Source organism: Nicotiana tabacum, chromosome 3, assembly GCF_000715075.1.
Source record: "Nicotiana tabacum cultivar K326 chromosome 3, ASM71507v2, whole genome shotgun sequence".
Lineage (NCBI taxonomy): Eukaryota > Viridiplantae > Streptophyta > Magnoliopsida > Solanales > Solanaceae > Nicotiana > Nicotiana tabacum.
This window is the reverse complement of record NC_134082.1, coordinates 72368439-72383507: the sequence shown is the minus strand read 5'-3', so window position 1 is coordinate 72383507 and position 15069 is coordinate 72368439. Positions and strand designations below refer to the sequence as shown.

Sequence of the window (15069 nt, the reverse complement as noted above, 5' to 3'; positions counted from 1 at the left end):
TAGCAATATCTCCAGTTTTCCTTTTTTTTTTCACTAAAAGGGGAAAGGTAGTTGATACTCACGATCAGAGGCAGACCTATTTAATACTCCCTCCGTTTCAATTTATGTGAATCTATTTGACTGAGCACTGAGTTTAAGAAAAAAGAGAAGACTTTTGAACTTGTGGTGTAAAATGAGACACATATATTTTGTGTGGCTATAAATCATTGCATAAAGGTAAATTATTTCCAAATAAGGAAAGGGGTCATTCTTTTTGGCACAGACCAAAAAGGAAATAGGTTCTAAATATTACCATTTGACAAAAATCTTGTATACTTGTATATATATCTTGAATATGAGTATATAAATAACTTGGCAACTTGAATACTAAAACCTTTTAAGAAGTATTGGTTGAGTAAAATATTATATCGCGATCGCGTTAAAATTCTGAATCCGCGTCTAATTATATTAAATAGTTTGACTCCTTAATTTCTCGTCTACCTTCTTGTACTTTAACTATTCCACTACTTCCTTTCACTTGCAAATTGCAAAGTCGATCTATACAGTACTTGTAGTCCGCGAGGTTGCTTTCATTGGCATTTATGGCTATAACTTTATCTCAATAGAGTGCAAAGAAAATTGCTCTGAGATAACGTAAATAGATTAACAAGATTGAAGTACTGAGATAAGAGGAGTTTATTGCTTTCAAGGACCTCAGTTGATTTACAATCGTTAATATACAAAGTGCAAAGTCTGGAAACAAGTACTGCTGGATTTTACATATTATTATAAGATGAAAATCCTATCCTTGAGAGCAAACTGCAGTTTGAAAGCCTATCCCATACACCTTCAACAAGTTGGATATTTGCCCTGTTCAAACCAAAAACAAATCAGGAAAGAACACAGAGGCGTGACGAAAATGAAAAGAACCACACATGGTACCCTGGTAGATATAAACGACTAGAAGGTAATGCATGACAAGTACAGCAAGATATCAGTAAGCAAAATAACTTGAATATCAAGCAACAATTATTCATACTAACTTTGCAAATTTGTACAGGGAGATAAAAAGTTATCATAAAATTACAAAAAATACATCATATTGACTTCGAAATAGCAGTTGAAAGCTTCATAAACCTACACTTTTTTCAAGTATCTTCTTGGGTTCTGTCCTAGGTGTCATAACGAAAAATGTAGATTGAAGTGATTTATGCCACCACTGAATTTGTAGTATCTTCCCGTTTACATGTCAAGAAACTTAATGAATTGCATATACACAGATACAGTACCTTTTTTCTTCCAAAAGAGAAAAAGTATACTTAACATTCTGTGATGAGAAAGCTTATATCAGCAGATCATGTGTTTCCAGTAGAAACAATGGTTGTTTTGTTTTTCTACTTCTGAGAGAATTTTATTTATATGCGCTGACAGTTGAAGTTTGTTTTCATTTATCGAGTGAGTACCAGCATAAATTTTCTTGAAAAAACATCACTATGCGGGTTCCAACATCCCAATCTCAAAGAAGACAGATGGTCTTTTACAATTCCAATTGCACTTCCATTCATCACACATCAGTTATTGACTTACAAAATACTATTCAACAGTGTACCTTTGTGTATATACTCAGTCGAGCTCTCAGTTTTTGTACTTCATGGTTTCCTTCTCAAACCCAATTGTAGGGAACTGCTTTGCATACTCCTCCACACCATGGCGGAGTTTTGCAATCTCCGACTGGATGGAAGCACTAGACTGTAGTGTTGTCACAAAGTCTTTCAACTTTGTTCCTGGAACATAACAAGTGAACATTACAACATAAGGAAAGTGATGCAAGCAACGGAGGTAACAGAATCTAAAGGGAATCATCCTGTCAAGAACAAGAAAAATGAAGTGTGTATTCCTCAATAACTTGAAAGAAATGGCTGGTTCTTTGAGATTAATAAATGCGTAAAAAGTTAGATGAAAGTCTGTGGACTAAGATCGTTTGCATTACAGGTATTCAGTAACATTTGGAGGCTTACTCACCTTGAGCTTCACCCTTTATTTTCACTGCTATCTTCACAGCAGCATCAAAGAATTCAGCAACTTTCACAAAATCTTCCTCAATAAATCCCCTTGATGTGAGTGCAGGAGTCCCTGAACATACAAAATTGCATAAATTTTGTTTGAGAAGAATAATCAAATGGGAAAAAGATCTCAAAGGGCAAAATATGTACCCATTCTGATGCCACCAGGGACCATGGCAGATACATCTCCAGGAACAGTGTTCTTATTGGCTGCAATATGTACCGCTTCCAAAACTTTTTCAACCCTAGAACCATCAATACCCTGTAAAACCACAAGTCAGAAATTTGTGGTGACTTCAATCTTTCACAATAAAGCATAACAGGCATTACATGCAGTAAACTCATTCACTAATACCTCATCTAGTTAAAAAAAAGGGTGCTCGGTGTAACAAGTCCTTTTGCTGAATTTGTTAGGTTTACCACAAAGCATCAATCAAATTTTAAGTTTTTATGTTACCTTGTTTTTCAAGTTCACCAAGACCAAGTGATTCTCTGTTCCACCAGAAACAAGTTCATAACCCATTCCCGCTAAAGCCTGCAGGTTTGGAAATGTGCACAGCAATGAAGGAAATCAGCATTGCATAGATTACAACTGAAATATAAACTACGTGGATGAAAATAAACGAATGGATTAATAAAGTAATGCTTGAATTGGAAATTACATAATTCAATTCATCTTACCTGGGCAAATTTTGAGCAGTTGCTAAGGCATTGCTCTTGGTAAGCTTTGTATTCTGGAGTCATTGCCTGCATTTCCGTTCTTTGTGAGCGCTTATACTCAAAAGTAGATATTAGGAATAGGAGGTAATGAATGGAGAAAGTACTGAAATCAGATAAGGTGTAATTTGGATTTATATGTTTCTCAATATCATTTGCTGAAAAACATCCAGATCAAAATAATTCAGTTCTTGATTCCCAAAAGGCTTATTTCATCAATCATCAGCTAAAGCACATGGTCTAGTATTTGCATGAAGTGAAATTAAACTTAAACCAGTTTCATTGCAATTGTCAAAATTTAACAGTGAATGCTGTTGAAAAGATATGAAACCTGTTTCAAAGCAACTGCCAAGCCAGTAATTGTATGATTGTGAGGACCACCTTGAAGTCCAGGGAAGACTGCCTGGTTAATTTTATCTTCATAGTCGTACAACACCTTCATAAAAGCCCAAAATATTGTTCAATTACATCAGATACTGGGTGATACGTCTCTTAAATTACAGGTCTAAAGAGATGACTGGATGTAATATTGAATTCTGATATCCAAATACGAACCTCCTTTCCTTGCTTATTAACCTCCTTCACACCCTTCCGGAAGAAAATCATGGCACCACGAGGCCCGCGAAGGGATTTGTGGGTTGTGGTAGTCACAACATCTGCATAATCAAATGGTGATGGGATGACTCCAGCTGCAACTAACCCACTAATATGAGCCATATCTGCCAACATGATAGCCTTCTGTTTGTCACAAACCTGAAAAATACACAGGAGATAGGAGTTTAGTTCCATAAACAAAAACATCTAAATAACTAAAATAACTACCGCATAATAATCTGGTTAAGTTTACCTTTCGGATACGTGCATAGTCATAAAGACGTGCATAAGCACTAGCACCAGCGACAATTAACTTTGGCCTAAAGAGTGTGGCACTTTTCTCAAGCTGCAAAAAGAAATCACAAGTCACGGGAAAGGGTCAGAAGGAGAGGCATCAGTTATTGCAAAATCAATGTCACAAGTATGAACAGAAGTAGATGGCTTGTAAATCTTACACTAAACATTCACATCTCTCTTGAATACTACTTACTAGTATAACTAGACGAAAAATCTATTAAATAAATAAGAATCTGAAAAATGTGATCCACCTAAAATCATTTAGGATATTAAATTGTTATGGACTCTAAAGGTGGGTCAATGCAAGACAAACTGCAATAGACATTGCATATATGAGAAGTGTAAAAGGCTCAGTTTCAGTTTCAATTTTCAGAAAGATATAATCAGTGAAGTATTGTCCACCTCTCCACACTCCTCCTAAGGGAATTTTGCTCCCACAGGAAAAAGGAATAAAAAAGAACATATGTAGTGTATATTTGATCAAGGGAGAGGCTACAAATGGGAAAAAAGGGTAACAAGAGAGCAGAAAAGTACCTGGTCATAGTCAATGTAGCCAGTGCTCTCATTCAGTCTGTATGGCATGGTCTCAAAAAATATAGAGACGGCAGATATCTTCTTCGTATCAGTCTGTAATATATAAACATAACATAAGACAAATCATACATAACATTATTATATTTAACTATTGAATGGCTGAGTTAAAAAATAGAGATTCTTAAGTTTTGGCGAACATATAAGCTGACTCCAACTCCAGCTACATATAGTTGGTACATGCACACAACTTTGAGTCGTTTCACACTTGCTTTCTTAAATTTGACTAGTTGAAGTCGTAGATTTCGGAACAGATGCACACCAAAAGTAAATCAACGAATCTACTAATCAATCACAGAAATTCCAGAAATTCTATCACTCTTCAGAACTTTCAGATTTATTTGCATGATCTGAAAGCAGAACTTAATGTCTTTTAAGTGATTAGGTGTCAATCAAATTAAGTATTAAAGAAGACAGCAGAATACAGACCAACCTGATAGAAAATGCATGCAGAAATTCGTAGCATTTTCATACCAGTAAACTCTTAGTACAAAGTTGTATATAAGATAATGCCTATGGTGCATGGCCTGGAACCTATTGAAGTTGTGCATCCACTCGAAAGCTAAAGCAGAAGAAAAGGAAGAAAAAGAAGTAATATAACCTAATGTATTTAAAGGAATCCCAGAAAATCATTAATCATTCAGGAAATAGTGAGTATTCACACCACAACCACTGTGCAGGCTTCCTATGTGCTTGCATTTTTTAACCTGTGGTATTGGTTCTTGGAAGCCAGGTATGAATACATAGAAGGAGAAACGATAGAACATAGAAGCACCTGATATCCATGAGAAAGATGTCCACCATGGGGAAGATCAAGGGCCATGATTCTTTCATGAGGTTTTAAAAGTGCAGTGTAAACATGAAAATTAGCAGGTGATCCTGACAGAGGCTGCACATTCACTGCATCACAAAGGTTTATCGGAGGTGAGTAAAGTTTTCCTAGCAGTATTTTAAGTGTTGCAGCATGCAGATTCTGAAATATAATTACTTTCAGACTACCAGAAGTTAATCAGTCAATTACCTCCCCATTTTGCAGGATCCAACCGGAATGCTTCTAAGGCACGTTTCTGGCATAAGGTTTCCGCCATGTCAATATACCTAGACAACCACTCATTCTTTCAAAATACAAACAGAAAATTTTGATGCGGATATATAATAGCTTATGAAATATACTTCAACGCCAAAAAACTTAGGAAAATGGAAAAAATTTAGAGCATTTCTGCGTACTCGTTTCCTCCATAGTATCTAGCCCCAGGATATCCTTCACTGTACTTGTTTGTCATAACAGATCCAACAGCTTGCATTACAGACACAGAAGTGAAATTTTCTGAAGGAATGAGTTCAAGTCCCTACAAATAAATAATTTCAACTCTCGTAAGCTAAACAGCCTCTAAACCAAACTGCAACAATGCATTTTACATGGAAGAACAAAGCGTACGAATAGAAACATGTAATATAGGAGATAATAAGATGACTAAAGGAACAATTTTTTCTTATCTTATCAAGCAATTCCAAAGGCATCATATATCTTTAAGGTAAGAGTCATAGGAAAAATTCAAAAAATCATGCTTTACAACCTACTATGCTAGAAGAGATTTCAAACAGACTAGTCTATTACTAGTATTCAGTTAAAAACCAAAACAACATATACATGGACTCAAATAATTCATGTTCAAGTTTCCAGCTTATTAGCTACTAATCCAAATAAAGTCATTTCTAAAATTCAAATTGGATTATAACCCAGTCTACGGACATCCTGCTTCCTTTATTTTTACTTTTTTTTAAAAAAAAAATTTTAAAAATACTTCTTTGTAAAGGGGTCGTGATACTGAAGAGCGATTAAAATACAGATGCAAGAAGAAAATGAAGAAAATTGAAAAAAAGAAGAAGATAGAACCTTCCACTGGCGTGCTTTCTCAAGCTCAATAATGTCAGCAATTTCTGGATCAACCTCCTCTAGAGGAGCATTCAGTTGCTTTGGCCACTGGAATTCCAAGATTACCAAGTTTTTTTAAAAAAAATACAAAGAATGAACAGAATTCAAATAGCACTACTACTTCAGATATATAACAATCCTTAAGCTTACCGTGACACCATTTTTTTCCTTCTCGTAAACAGCTTCATTAGGCAACGATGACTGCAAGAATAAAGTCAAATAAACTAAACCCTCCAATAAATTTACACCAAAACCAGAGGCTGATGCAGCCTATGCACCGCGAGCTCAACTGAACTAAGTATTTTCAACAATATATAATACTCATTAAAAGTTTAATAAATATTACATTCTGAACCCATAATTTCAAAAGTATAATCAAATCGAAATACACATATGACCACAACATACAAAAGGAACAAAGGAACTTATTTGAGAAGAAAAGAGAAAGACAAACCATGTAGTAAAGAGAGCCGCCATTATAGAGACGCTTAATTGGTTTGTCAACAGAAGAGGAAAGTCTTCGAAGAGCCGTTGCCATGGCCATAATTGTCAGCTTCTCCCCCTGTTACACACACCCAAATGACTTGTGTTTTTTGGGTGGTGAAGAAATTATAATTAAAATATAAGGTGGCTATGGCTCCAGATATCTACCTTTCATATCCATTCTATCCGACAAAGAAATTGTGGCAATTACCAAAGGCTACAATTTCTCCATCATTTACCTGACCATTCACCACCAGAAACCCAAAAAGAAAGAAAAAAGAAAATGAAAAAAGGAAAAGAAAAAAAAAAGGAAAAAAGCCCCCCCCCCCCAATCCCGGGCACGCGGGGCGTCAATACAGAAGATAGAAAAAGGGGAAACCAACTGCTTCAACTGGCCCTGCGACATATCTTGTCCATGCTGCTAACCTATAGGTTTAGTTTTAAGATTTTTAGCATTAATTTTATTATATATTTTAGAACATATGTATAAATTAATTCATATTTATTGAAATATTTCTTATCGAAATATTGACTTAGTTGAACTCATAAGCTATACCTTCTATCTGCCTCTCCCAACTTATGCAAAACTAAATATACAAATTGGTTGGATAGAAGGATCATACATTGGTTTCATCTTAAAAGAAAGAAGGAAAAGGACGTACAGTTTTCATAATGTTGCATTTTTCTCAATTTTTAGATTTTCTTTTTGGAAAAGTCTGCATGCTAAATTTTTCTTTAGCTTCTTTATACCTTTTTTGGGGGGTTAAAACATTGTTTCTGTTGATCATTTATGTGCAAAAGTACATATTGAATTTGACATTTAAAATTTTTACATAATCATTGAGATGAGACTACTATTGTTAGTCCTAATCAAAATTATACAAGATTTAACAAAAATTTCATGGTGGATCATTTATGATACGAGCTGGTTTGGCACTTTTGATCCTGAATGAGGGTAAATTTCATCTATCCATGTTGACGAGCCCTCTAACTTGACTGGGAAGTTCAGTAAAAGAGTTGAAGAGATGGATCGTATCACTACTATGGCTGAGACTTGTTAGCTTATCAGCATGTCTGTTCGCTTCTCTGAAACAGTGGTTGATATCAAATCATGCTCTTCAACTAAATGCTGGATCTCATTAATGATGCTTACGATCTTCCAACAGACTTTCCATTCTCTTCTAATGCAATAAGTGATTGAGTAGGGAATCAGATTCTCCCAAGGCTAGCCTATAACCATTTACAACACACCATTTGATGCCAAAAGGCATTGATGCTGCTTCTGCCAAGTTGCTAGTCCCTAGTCCCAGAGGAATAGGGTAAGAAAAAATAACTATTTCTTGATTATTTTTTTAGCAGGCCTCTACCACCACACATGCCTTGAATACAACTCCCAGCACTGTTAAGTTTAACAGTTTGGAGGGGAGGTTTGGTCCACTTGACTATTCTGAGTATCCTCTGCTCTATCACTGCTTCACACACACATATTGTTTGACAATCTTCTCCTAGTGTTGATATACCAAACTTGTTGAGAATCTGCAAAAGAGTAACATAATATTAGTTTTGATTTTGTAAAAAAGAGGGTCTAATGTTCTAAAATTTTTACTGCAACTTGATTTCCATAACTCCCAACAAATAATAAGAGAAAGTATTTTGGTAATGAGCTTAGCAATGCAATTGCAAGCCTTGAAGTTCCACCATTTGAGAAGGAGCATTTTAAGGTTCATGTTGTTATAGTCTATTTCCAGTGGACCATCAAAGAATCTCCATATCTTCGTAGTATGTTCACCTAGGCAGAAAAGATGATCAACATTCTCATTAATAGGATTTTGATTGTTATTGTTGTAATAGTGGCATAGAAGGCCAGTATCAATCCCAAATCTTGCAACTCTATCCTCTATAGACAATTTATCTTGAATAACTCAATGTAAGGAAAGAGATCTTAAAAGATACTTCTTTGTGCCATACACACTAATATATTTGTTTAATTCCTTTCTCTGCCTAAAGGTATCCCAGGCAGAACTAACTGTAAACTGTCTTGTATTGTTTGGCATCCTTATGGATTTGTCCAACTTATTCTTGTATATCTTGATGTTCAGATCCTTGATCTTCCTTTTTGTATCCTTATCTGGCTGCTCTTGAAGTTTGCTCTAGTTCCAAGTCCTATTTATGAGGACTTCATTTACTCTGATCTGGTTATGTGTATTCCTGTCAGGAAGAAGTAGATTGAGAGGACCTAGGTTGGACCAGTTGTCATATTAAAAGGATACTTCTTCTACATAAATGCTACATAATATGTTGTTATCCATCTCCTCTTTAATATCGCATAGTGTTTTCCAGCTTTGATATTCCCAGAAGTCCATTAAGCACTAGAAAGATGTTTATTCTTAAAAAAAATTCCTTTCGTGAACTCTTTCTACAGTGAGTTTGTAATTCTCATTACCTACCATTGTTTGCTTTGGAAAGTATGGCAAATGTCTGATAAACATTTGAAGTTGGAACCTTCTTTATTATAAGGATAACATAATTTGTTCCAGGAGTTTCAGTGATGTTTACCACCAGTATCTTTCCCAGACCAAAAGAACCTGGTAATATAATTTTTCAATGATATCAATCCTTTGGGAGGATTTGTTGTATCCAGAAGATGAATAGATAAGATACGTAAAACATGTTTGATCAAAATGGCTCTTCCTCTTGCAGATAAGTATTAGTCTGCCATCCTCTTATCTTATTGATAATCCCGTTGGCAATATCAGAGTAGTGAGCCACTCCCAATCACACTCAACAATGAGTGGAAGAGGTTGTTGGAAGAATAATACTCAACTATGAGTCAGGATCGATTTCCTTAGGGAGCTAAAAGTGGATGTTAGAATGTACACTTGATCTGTGTAGAAGAAATAGCTTAAATACAGTTTCAAACAAGTTGGTTTTGCAAGTTACTTCTATAAACCATACTATCAATGATTAACTAGAGAAATTAAACTAGAAATTGATTAATTATTTTTGGTTATTTTCAAATAGGTAAAAGGCCTAGGGATGTAACATTCCTAGGTATTAGCCTAATGGGTTAATTATGTTAACACTTGTTTTAGTGATCGGGGTGTATTATAGCTCTCAACTCTAAGTTACCCCACTTGATACCTCTCGGTCATAGAGTGATTTTGTCCAATTTGAATTTCTCAAGCCCAAATGGGTATCAAGCCAAATAGTTGATACGATCTCAAGTTGGATTTTTCCTATCTCTAGTTCAAACCCGTTAATTAGGCTAGTCAAATCCTTAACTAGCCCAATTTCTTGTTAGCCAAGTTTTTTTAGACTAAATCTCTCTTTCTCAAGTAAAGACCAAGTCAAAAAGGCATGAATCAATGTTTGCAACTATTAATTCTAAAATTAAAGCATTAACAAGGCTAAATAATAAACATCCAATCATAAACAAGCATTATATTAATTACCCATAAGATTTACACAATAGGATTGTGTCATAACCGTAGTTAATGTCTAGCTACTCATAGTAGAAATGGAAGAAAATAAAGAAGAAACACTATTAAAGCCATAATATAAATAAAATTCATAAACTATTATGTTTTTAACCCAAATTCATCACAAATTACCAAAGTGGTAAGCTACAATAGCTGCAGCTCAAAAAACTACCAAACTTGACCTAAAAAAGTGATTCCCGTCTATTTATAGTGGCCCAAAATTTGCTGATAAAAATACCCTTCGGGAGGTTCTGCGGCCGCACAATTCCATATGCGGTCTGCACTTTGCTCTAGTCTGCAGGTTGAGGGATTCTACAGCAGCACAATTTGATCTACGGCTGCACTACAGCTCTACGGCCGAACAATTCCATGTGCGGTCCGAACTTCTGGCAAGGCTTCAGTCTTGGTCATTTTGTACACTCTCTGAACCTTTTGAATTCTTGTCAGTGCGACCATGTTCTGCAACAACACAAAATTGTGTGCGGTCCACACTTCTCTTCAATTAACCTGTGAGCTTCAACACCAGATGTGCGACTGCAGAGAGAATTCTGCGGTCCGCGCTTTCTTCTACGGACGCAGAAATACTTGTGCAGCCCGCACCTTTAGTCTGTTGCATCCCTTATTGCCTTATGAGCTAGAACACTCTTTTTTGAGTTAGATTTATTCATTATAGTCCAAATCTTTAACATTCCTGTAATTTGCACGTTTTCATTAATTTTGGGAACATAAATCAACACTTCCGGACTAAAACTAAAATAAGAAGGTACTAATAAGTGGTCAAAATCCACACTTATCAACTCCCTCAAACTTAAGTCTTTGTTTGTCCCCGAGCAAATAGATTAGTTCTCACCTCCTCAGAGTGAAAGGTCATTTCAAAGAGTCAATGGTAAGCCATTCATACTCAGTTGGGACCAACAATTACCCACATTACTCATTCATTATCAACAAGGTGACAAATCACATATCATTTACATATAATTCTATTGTGATAATGGAGCTTTAAGAATTGACTTTACTCATCAAGGACTCTTGTTCTATCATGTAGATCATGGTGGACTCTAAACTCTTCATCTTCTACCTTCCATTTACCAAGCTTACTTCAAAATCTAGCACTCAATCTTAAGATTAATGAAAGGTTCACTCTTCTCTCACAAAAGAATGTCACAAGTACGATGTTGCGACCAAAACACTCACGCAAATGTACGCGATCTTTAAGTAATATAGTAATAAGTAAAGTATCGTTCCCACGAAGACTTATGATCAACTTATCGACTGAGGCAAACTCAAACAATTATCGATTCAAGCTAATTCATCATAAAATACATAAATAACCAATTTGCAATTTAACTAGTAATCAAACAATAATACAACGCAAAGTTACTACGCCACTTATGAAGTTTTCTTTTAACAATTAATAAAAGAGATATTCCAGGGTCATGGGCTTCCTAGAGATCATGCTACGCTTTTAGCTTAAAATTGATTTATTGAATTATCTGGGTTATTGATTATAGGGTTAATAATACCCACAAGAATCTGTCGATTTCTTACGCGCCTATTCAAGTTAAATTAATACCTATATTTCTATGGTATTAATATTAACTCAAATGCATTTACAAATCCTATTTCTCAACCAAATAAGGCAGTTAAGTATAGTTCTATCTTAATCGCGAATCTTTCACCCGATTACCAGGATCCAGATCTTGTTCTATTTGATTCTATATGCAATCAAGACTTTCCTTTTTCAAGTTTAACTCAAGGTTCGTAAATAGTATTTCACTGTTAGCTACGCAGTAAAATAATTAACACCAGAATCAAATAAACAACCCATAACGATAAATTCAAGATCATCAATTTAAACTTCAAACAACATAATCATCTAACACCCATGACCCTAGAATATTTGGGTTTTTAGCCACTCATATTCATACAGACATCAACAATATAAGTCTTAAACATAAAATAAATAGATACTAGAAGAACGTTTAGAAAAACTCTTTTGATCCTTGCTCCAAAGTGTTGTCTCCTCTTGATTTTGATCCTCCAAGATGGATCTCCTCCTCATTTTCTCTCTCAAAATAGGTCTGCCCCTCCAATAATGGCTGCTTTACCCTTTTTAATCGTGTAAGAATGGGTTTTGACAATCACGCCCTTTTAAGACCAAAATAGAATAGTTCTGCGATTTTTACACATCTGCGGCGCCCACGTGGCGCCCCTTGCGATGCATACATGGATTGGACAGAGTCAGAATACAATTTAATGGAGCAGAACAAATTTTCGCTGGAAATGCACTGCCGCGGCGCCCCACGCGGTGCGACAGTGCAAATTTCTGTGCTGTTTCATTTTTCATTTGTTTTGCTATCCGGGCTAGCTTTGCGACCCCCGAACATGATCCCGACTTGATTTATTGAGCTTTTACTCAGCTTCAAAGCCCCAAATTAATCAAATCCATCCCAAATTTAATTCTTAAGTCAGAATCGCTTCCTACAAGGCATAAAGCATGAATTTAGTACAATTCATTATTATTTAAGCCCAAACCTTTGTAAAATGCAATAATTAAAGTATTGTTACAACGACTAAAACACGAGTTTTTAGCCTATGATCAACACCCCACACTTAAATCATTGCTCGTCCTCGAGCAATTAACATACATTTCACATAAGGACGGCCTTTTTATCAAACAATTTCTCTAACAACATATGCTGACACTTAAGTACCAATTCATAATATTTCAACCTCAAGACATGACTCACAAGTGCCGCACATTTTTATAACTTGCTTACTTACTCTAACACAAAGGTCAAAACGTTTCCTTGCTTTTACAAATCATATGCCTTCCCACAACTAATATAGACTAGTTCCTCTCAACATAGTATTCACGAATATTTAGGAACTCAAAATAGGAAGAATTAACTCACTCTCAGAATTGAATTTCATGTGCAACAGATGACATACCATATGCTTGCCCCTAGTGTAATACTCTACTAATTGAGCTTATTCAATCAAGGATCAAATAGGACTTTAATTAGTTGTAATGCAGGCTGAGGAAGGGTGTGATAAATATAGAATGTAGTAGCTACACCTTTTTGAGCACTTCATACATACACCATTTCATTTCACAATTTCAGCATTACTCTTATGTTAAACCATCTCCAACCTTTTTGAGGTTTTACATAATAACAACAAATCCCATTCTCTTTAAGCACCATAAGCTAGGGGATGTTACTAATGAAAATCTATCCCCTATATATATATATTATTTTTATATAAACCAACAAATCTCTTATATATTCTATATATTCTAGCTCATGAGAGATAGAGGTTCAAACAACTGATATATTTACATAAATTGGTAAGGTTTGTAATATGGATGCCAAAGAAATAGGATTAACAGCTCAAAAGGTTTGACTAAGATATATACAACTAGGTGGGAACAATTATAAAACTGGTTTAACAAAGAAATGCCTATATCATCTCCTAAACTGAATAATGCTACTATTTCGCTTTGCAGAACACTTGAGGGCAAGTTCTAGATATCAACTGTTATGCACAAAATATGTCAACAATCCTCACTCACACTTTGGCACACAACTCATTCAAGCTTGGATCTTTCTCGACTCTCTAGTCAAAGCAGTTAAGCATAGTTATAAATACACAATTTAAGGCACTTGCTTTAGAATCAAGAACTGAGATTGAGCATCACAAATAAGGTACATTCAACTTCTAAAGCATGTACATTTGAGGAGATTAACTCTATAAGTTAGGAACTTTTTATTCAATTGAACTAAAAAATTACACTATACCCGGTTCAAATACATCCTTGGAAAAGAACCGTGGCGTAAAGAAAAACCAAGGGGAAAATTTTAATTTAAATCAAAACTAGTATACATTAAGCTGAAATAAAACGCAAGCACAATTTTTTTTAATTTCGACTTCATTTCCCTCAAGAAAATCCATCGTCGGGAAAAACTATCGAAATTAGTAACACTTACTACCTACAAACGCTATAATCTACCAAACCAAAAAGTTTAATAGTCTAAACAAAATCAAACAACCAAAAATACGAAAAATACAAAAGTAAGTACATTAAAATAGGGGCAAGTCACCCCACACTTAAAAACTTGCATTGTCCCTAATGTAAAAGATCAAAAATAGATCAGAAAAGAGACTCCCTGAGGCCCTTTGCCTAAGCATCTTATCCTCAAAGGTGCGCAAATATTCCTCGTCATCTGAGGGAATAGAGTTCACATCTTCTTCCGGTGGAAATTGTTCTTGCTGAGCCATTCCTAACCACTGTTGAGTGAAAGGAGATAGAGGGTGATCTTGTTGTAACTCTTCCAAGTTCACTTCCCCTATAGAAGCGCGAAGGCGCAGGTCAGCACATAATATCTGCAAAGTCTCTTCCACCCGGACAAACCTTTGATCGGCATTAAGTGCAGCTGTAGGCGGATCTATCACAGTCAAGACATTAAGCGCCCTGATAGGATATGTTACTTCTATCTTCTGATCATAGTGATACTCTTCTTCAATATAGTGCATCCGTAATAGGCGAGTGATCATACTTGAAAAGTGTAGGCGGCGTCCCCCAAAAGGTCTCACCTTTGACATGTGTTTCAACATAATTTTTCCAAGATCAACCTGTATTCCTGTTAAAAATGCATAAATCAAACAAACCTTTAGTTTTGATATGTCTGTATCACTTTGTGTCGGCATGATTTTGGCATTTATTATCTTCAAAATAACTCGTGCAGGACGCTGGAATGTTCCTTTTTTCATCTCCTTATGAAACTCATTTGAATCTCCAGTCCAAAAGGCAAAGGAATCTGCACCACATAGTTGCCTGCGAATGTCTAGGTAATCTGGTCTACGAAGGAACCTCTGAAACAGCTTATGTGAATGCTCAGTGAAACCCATTATTTGATTTATGACCTTT

At 35.5% G+C, this 15069-nt stretch overlaps 1 protein-coding gene across 1 annotated transcript; it reads right to left on the bottom strand.

Moving 5' to 3' along the window:
* Positions 1 to 657: 657 nt before the first annotated feature.
* Positions 658 to 7102, bottom strand: LOC107803263 (serine hydroxymethyltransferase, mitochondrial). Its single transcript, XM_075249526.1, has 16 exons — positions 6632 to 7102; positions 6328 to 6378; positions 6139 to 6225; positions 5469 to 5590; positions 5263 to 5339; positions 5017 to 5141; positions 4185 to 4277; positions 3607 to 3699; positions 3315 to 3512; positions 3091 to 3195; positions 2724 to 2789; positions 2500 to 2577; positions 2193 to 2304; positions 2002 to 2112; positions 1589 to 1763; positions 658 to 849 (listed from the first exon to the last, which is right to left on the bottom strand). The coding sequence occupies exons 1-15, from the start codon at positions 6719 to 6721 to the stop codon at positions 1615 to 1617; spliced, it is 1557 nt and encodes a 518-aa protein (XP_075105627.1). The 5' UTR covers positions 6722 to 7102; the 3' UTR covers positions 658 to 849; positions 1589 to 1614.
* Between the last annotated feature and the right edge of the window lie 7967 nt (positions 7103 to 15069).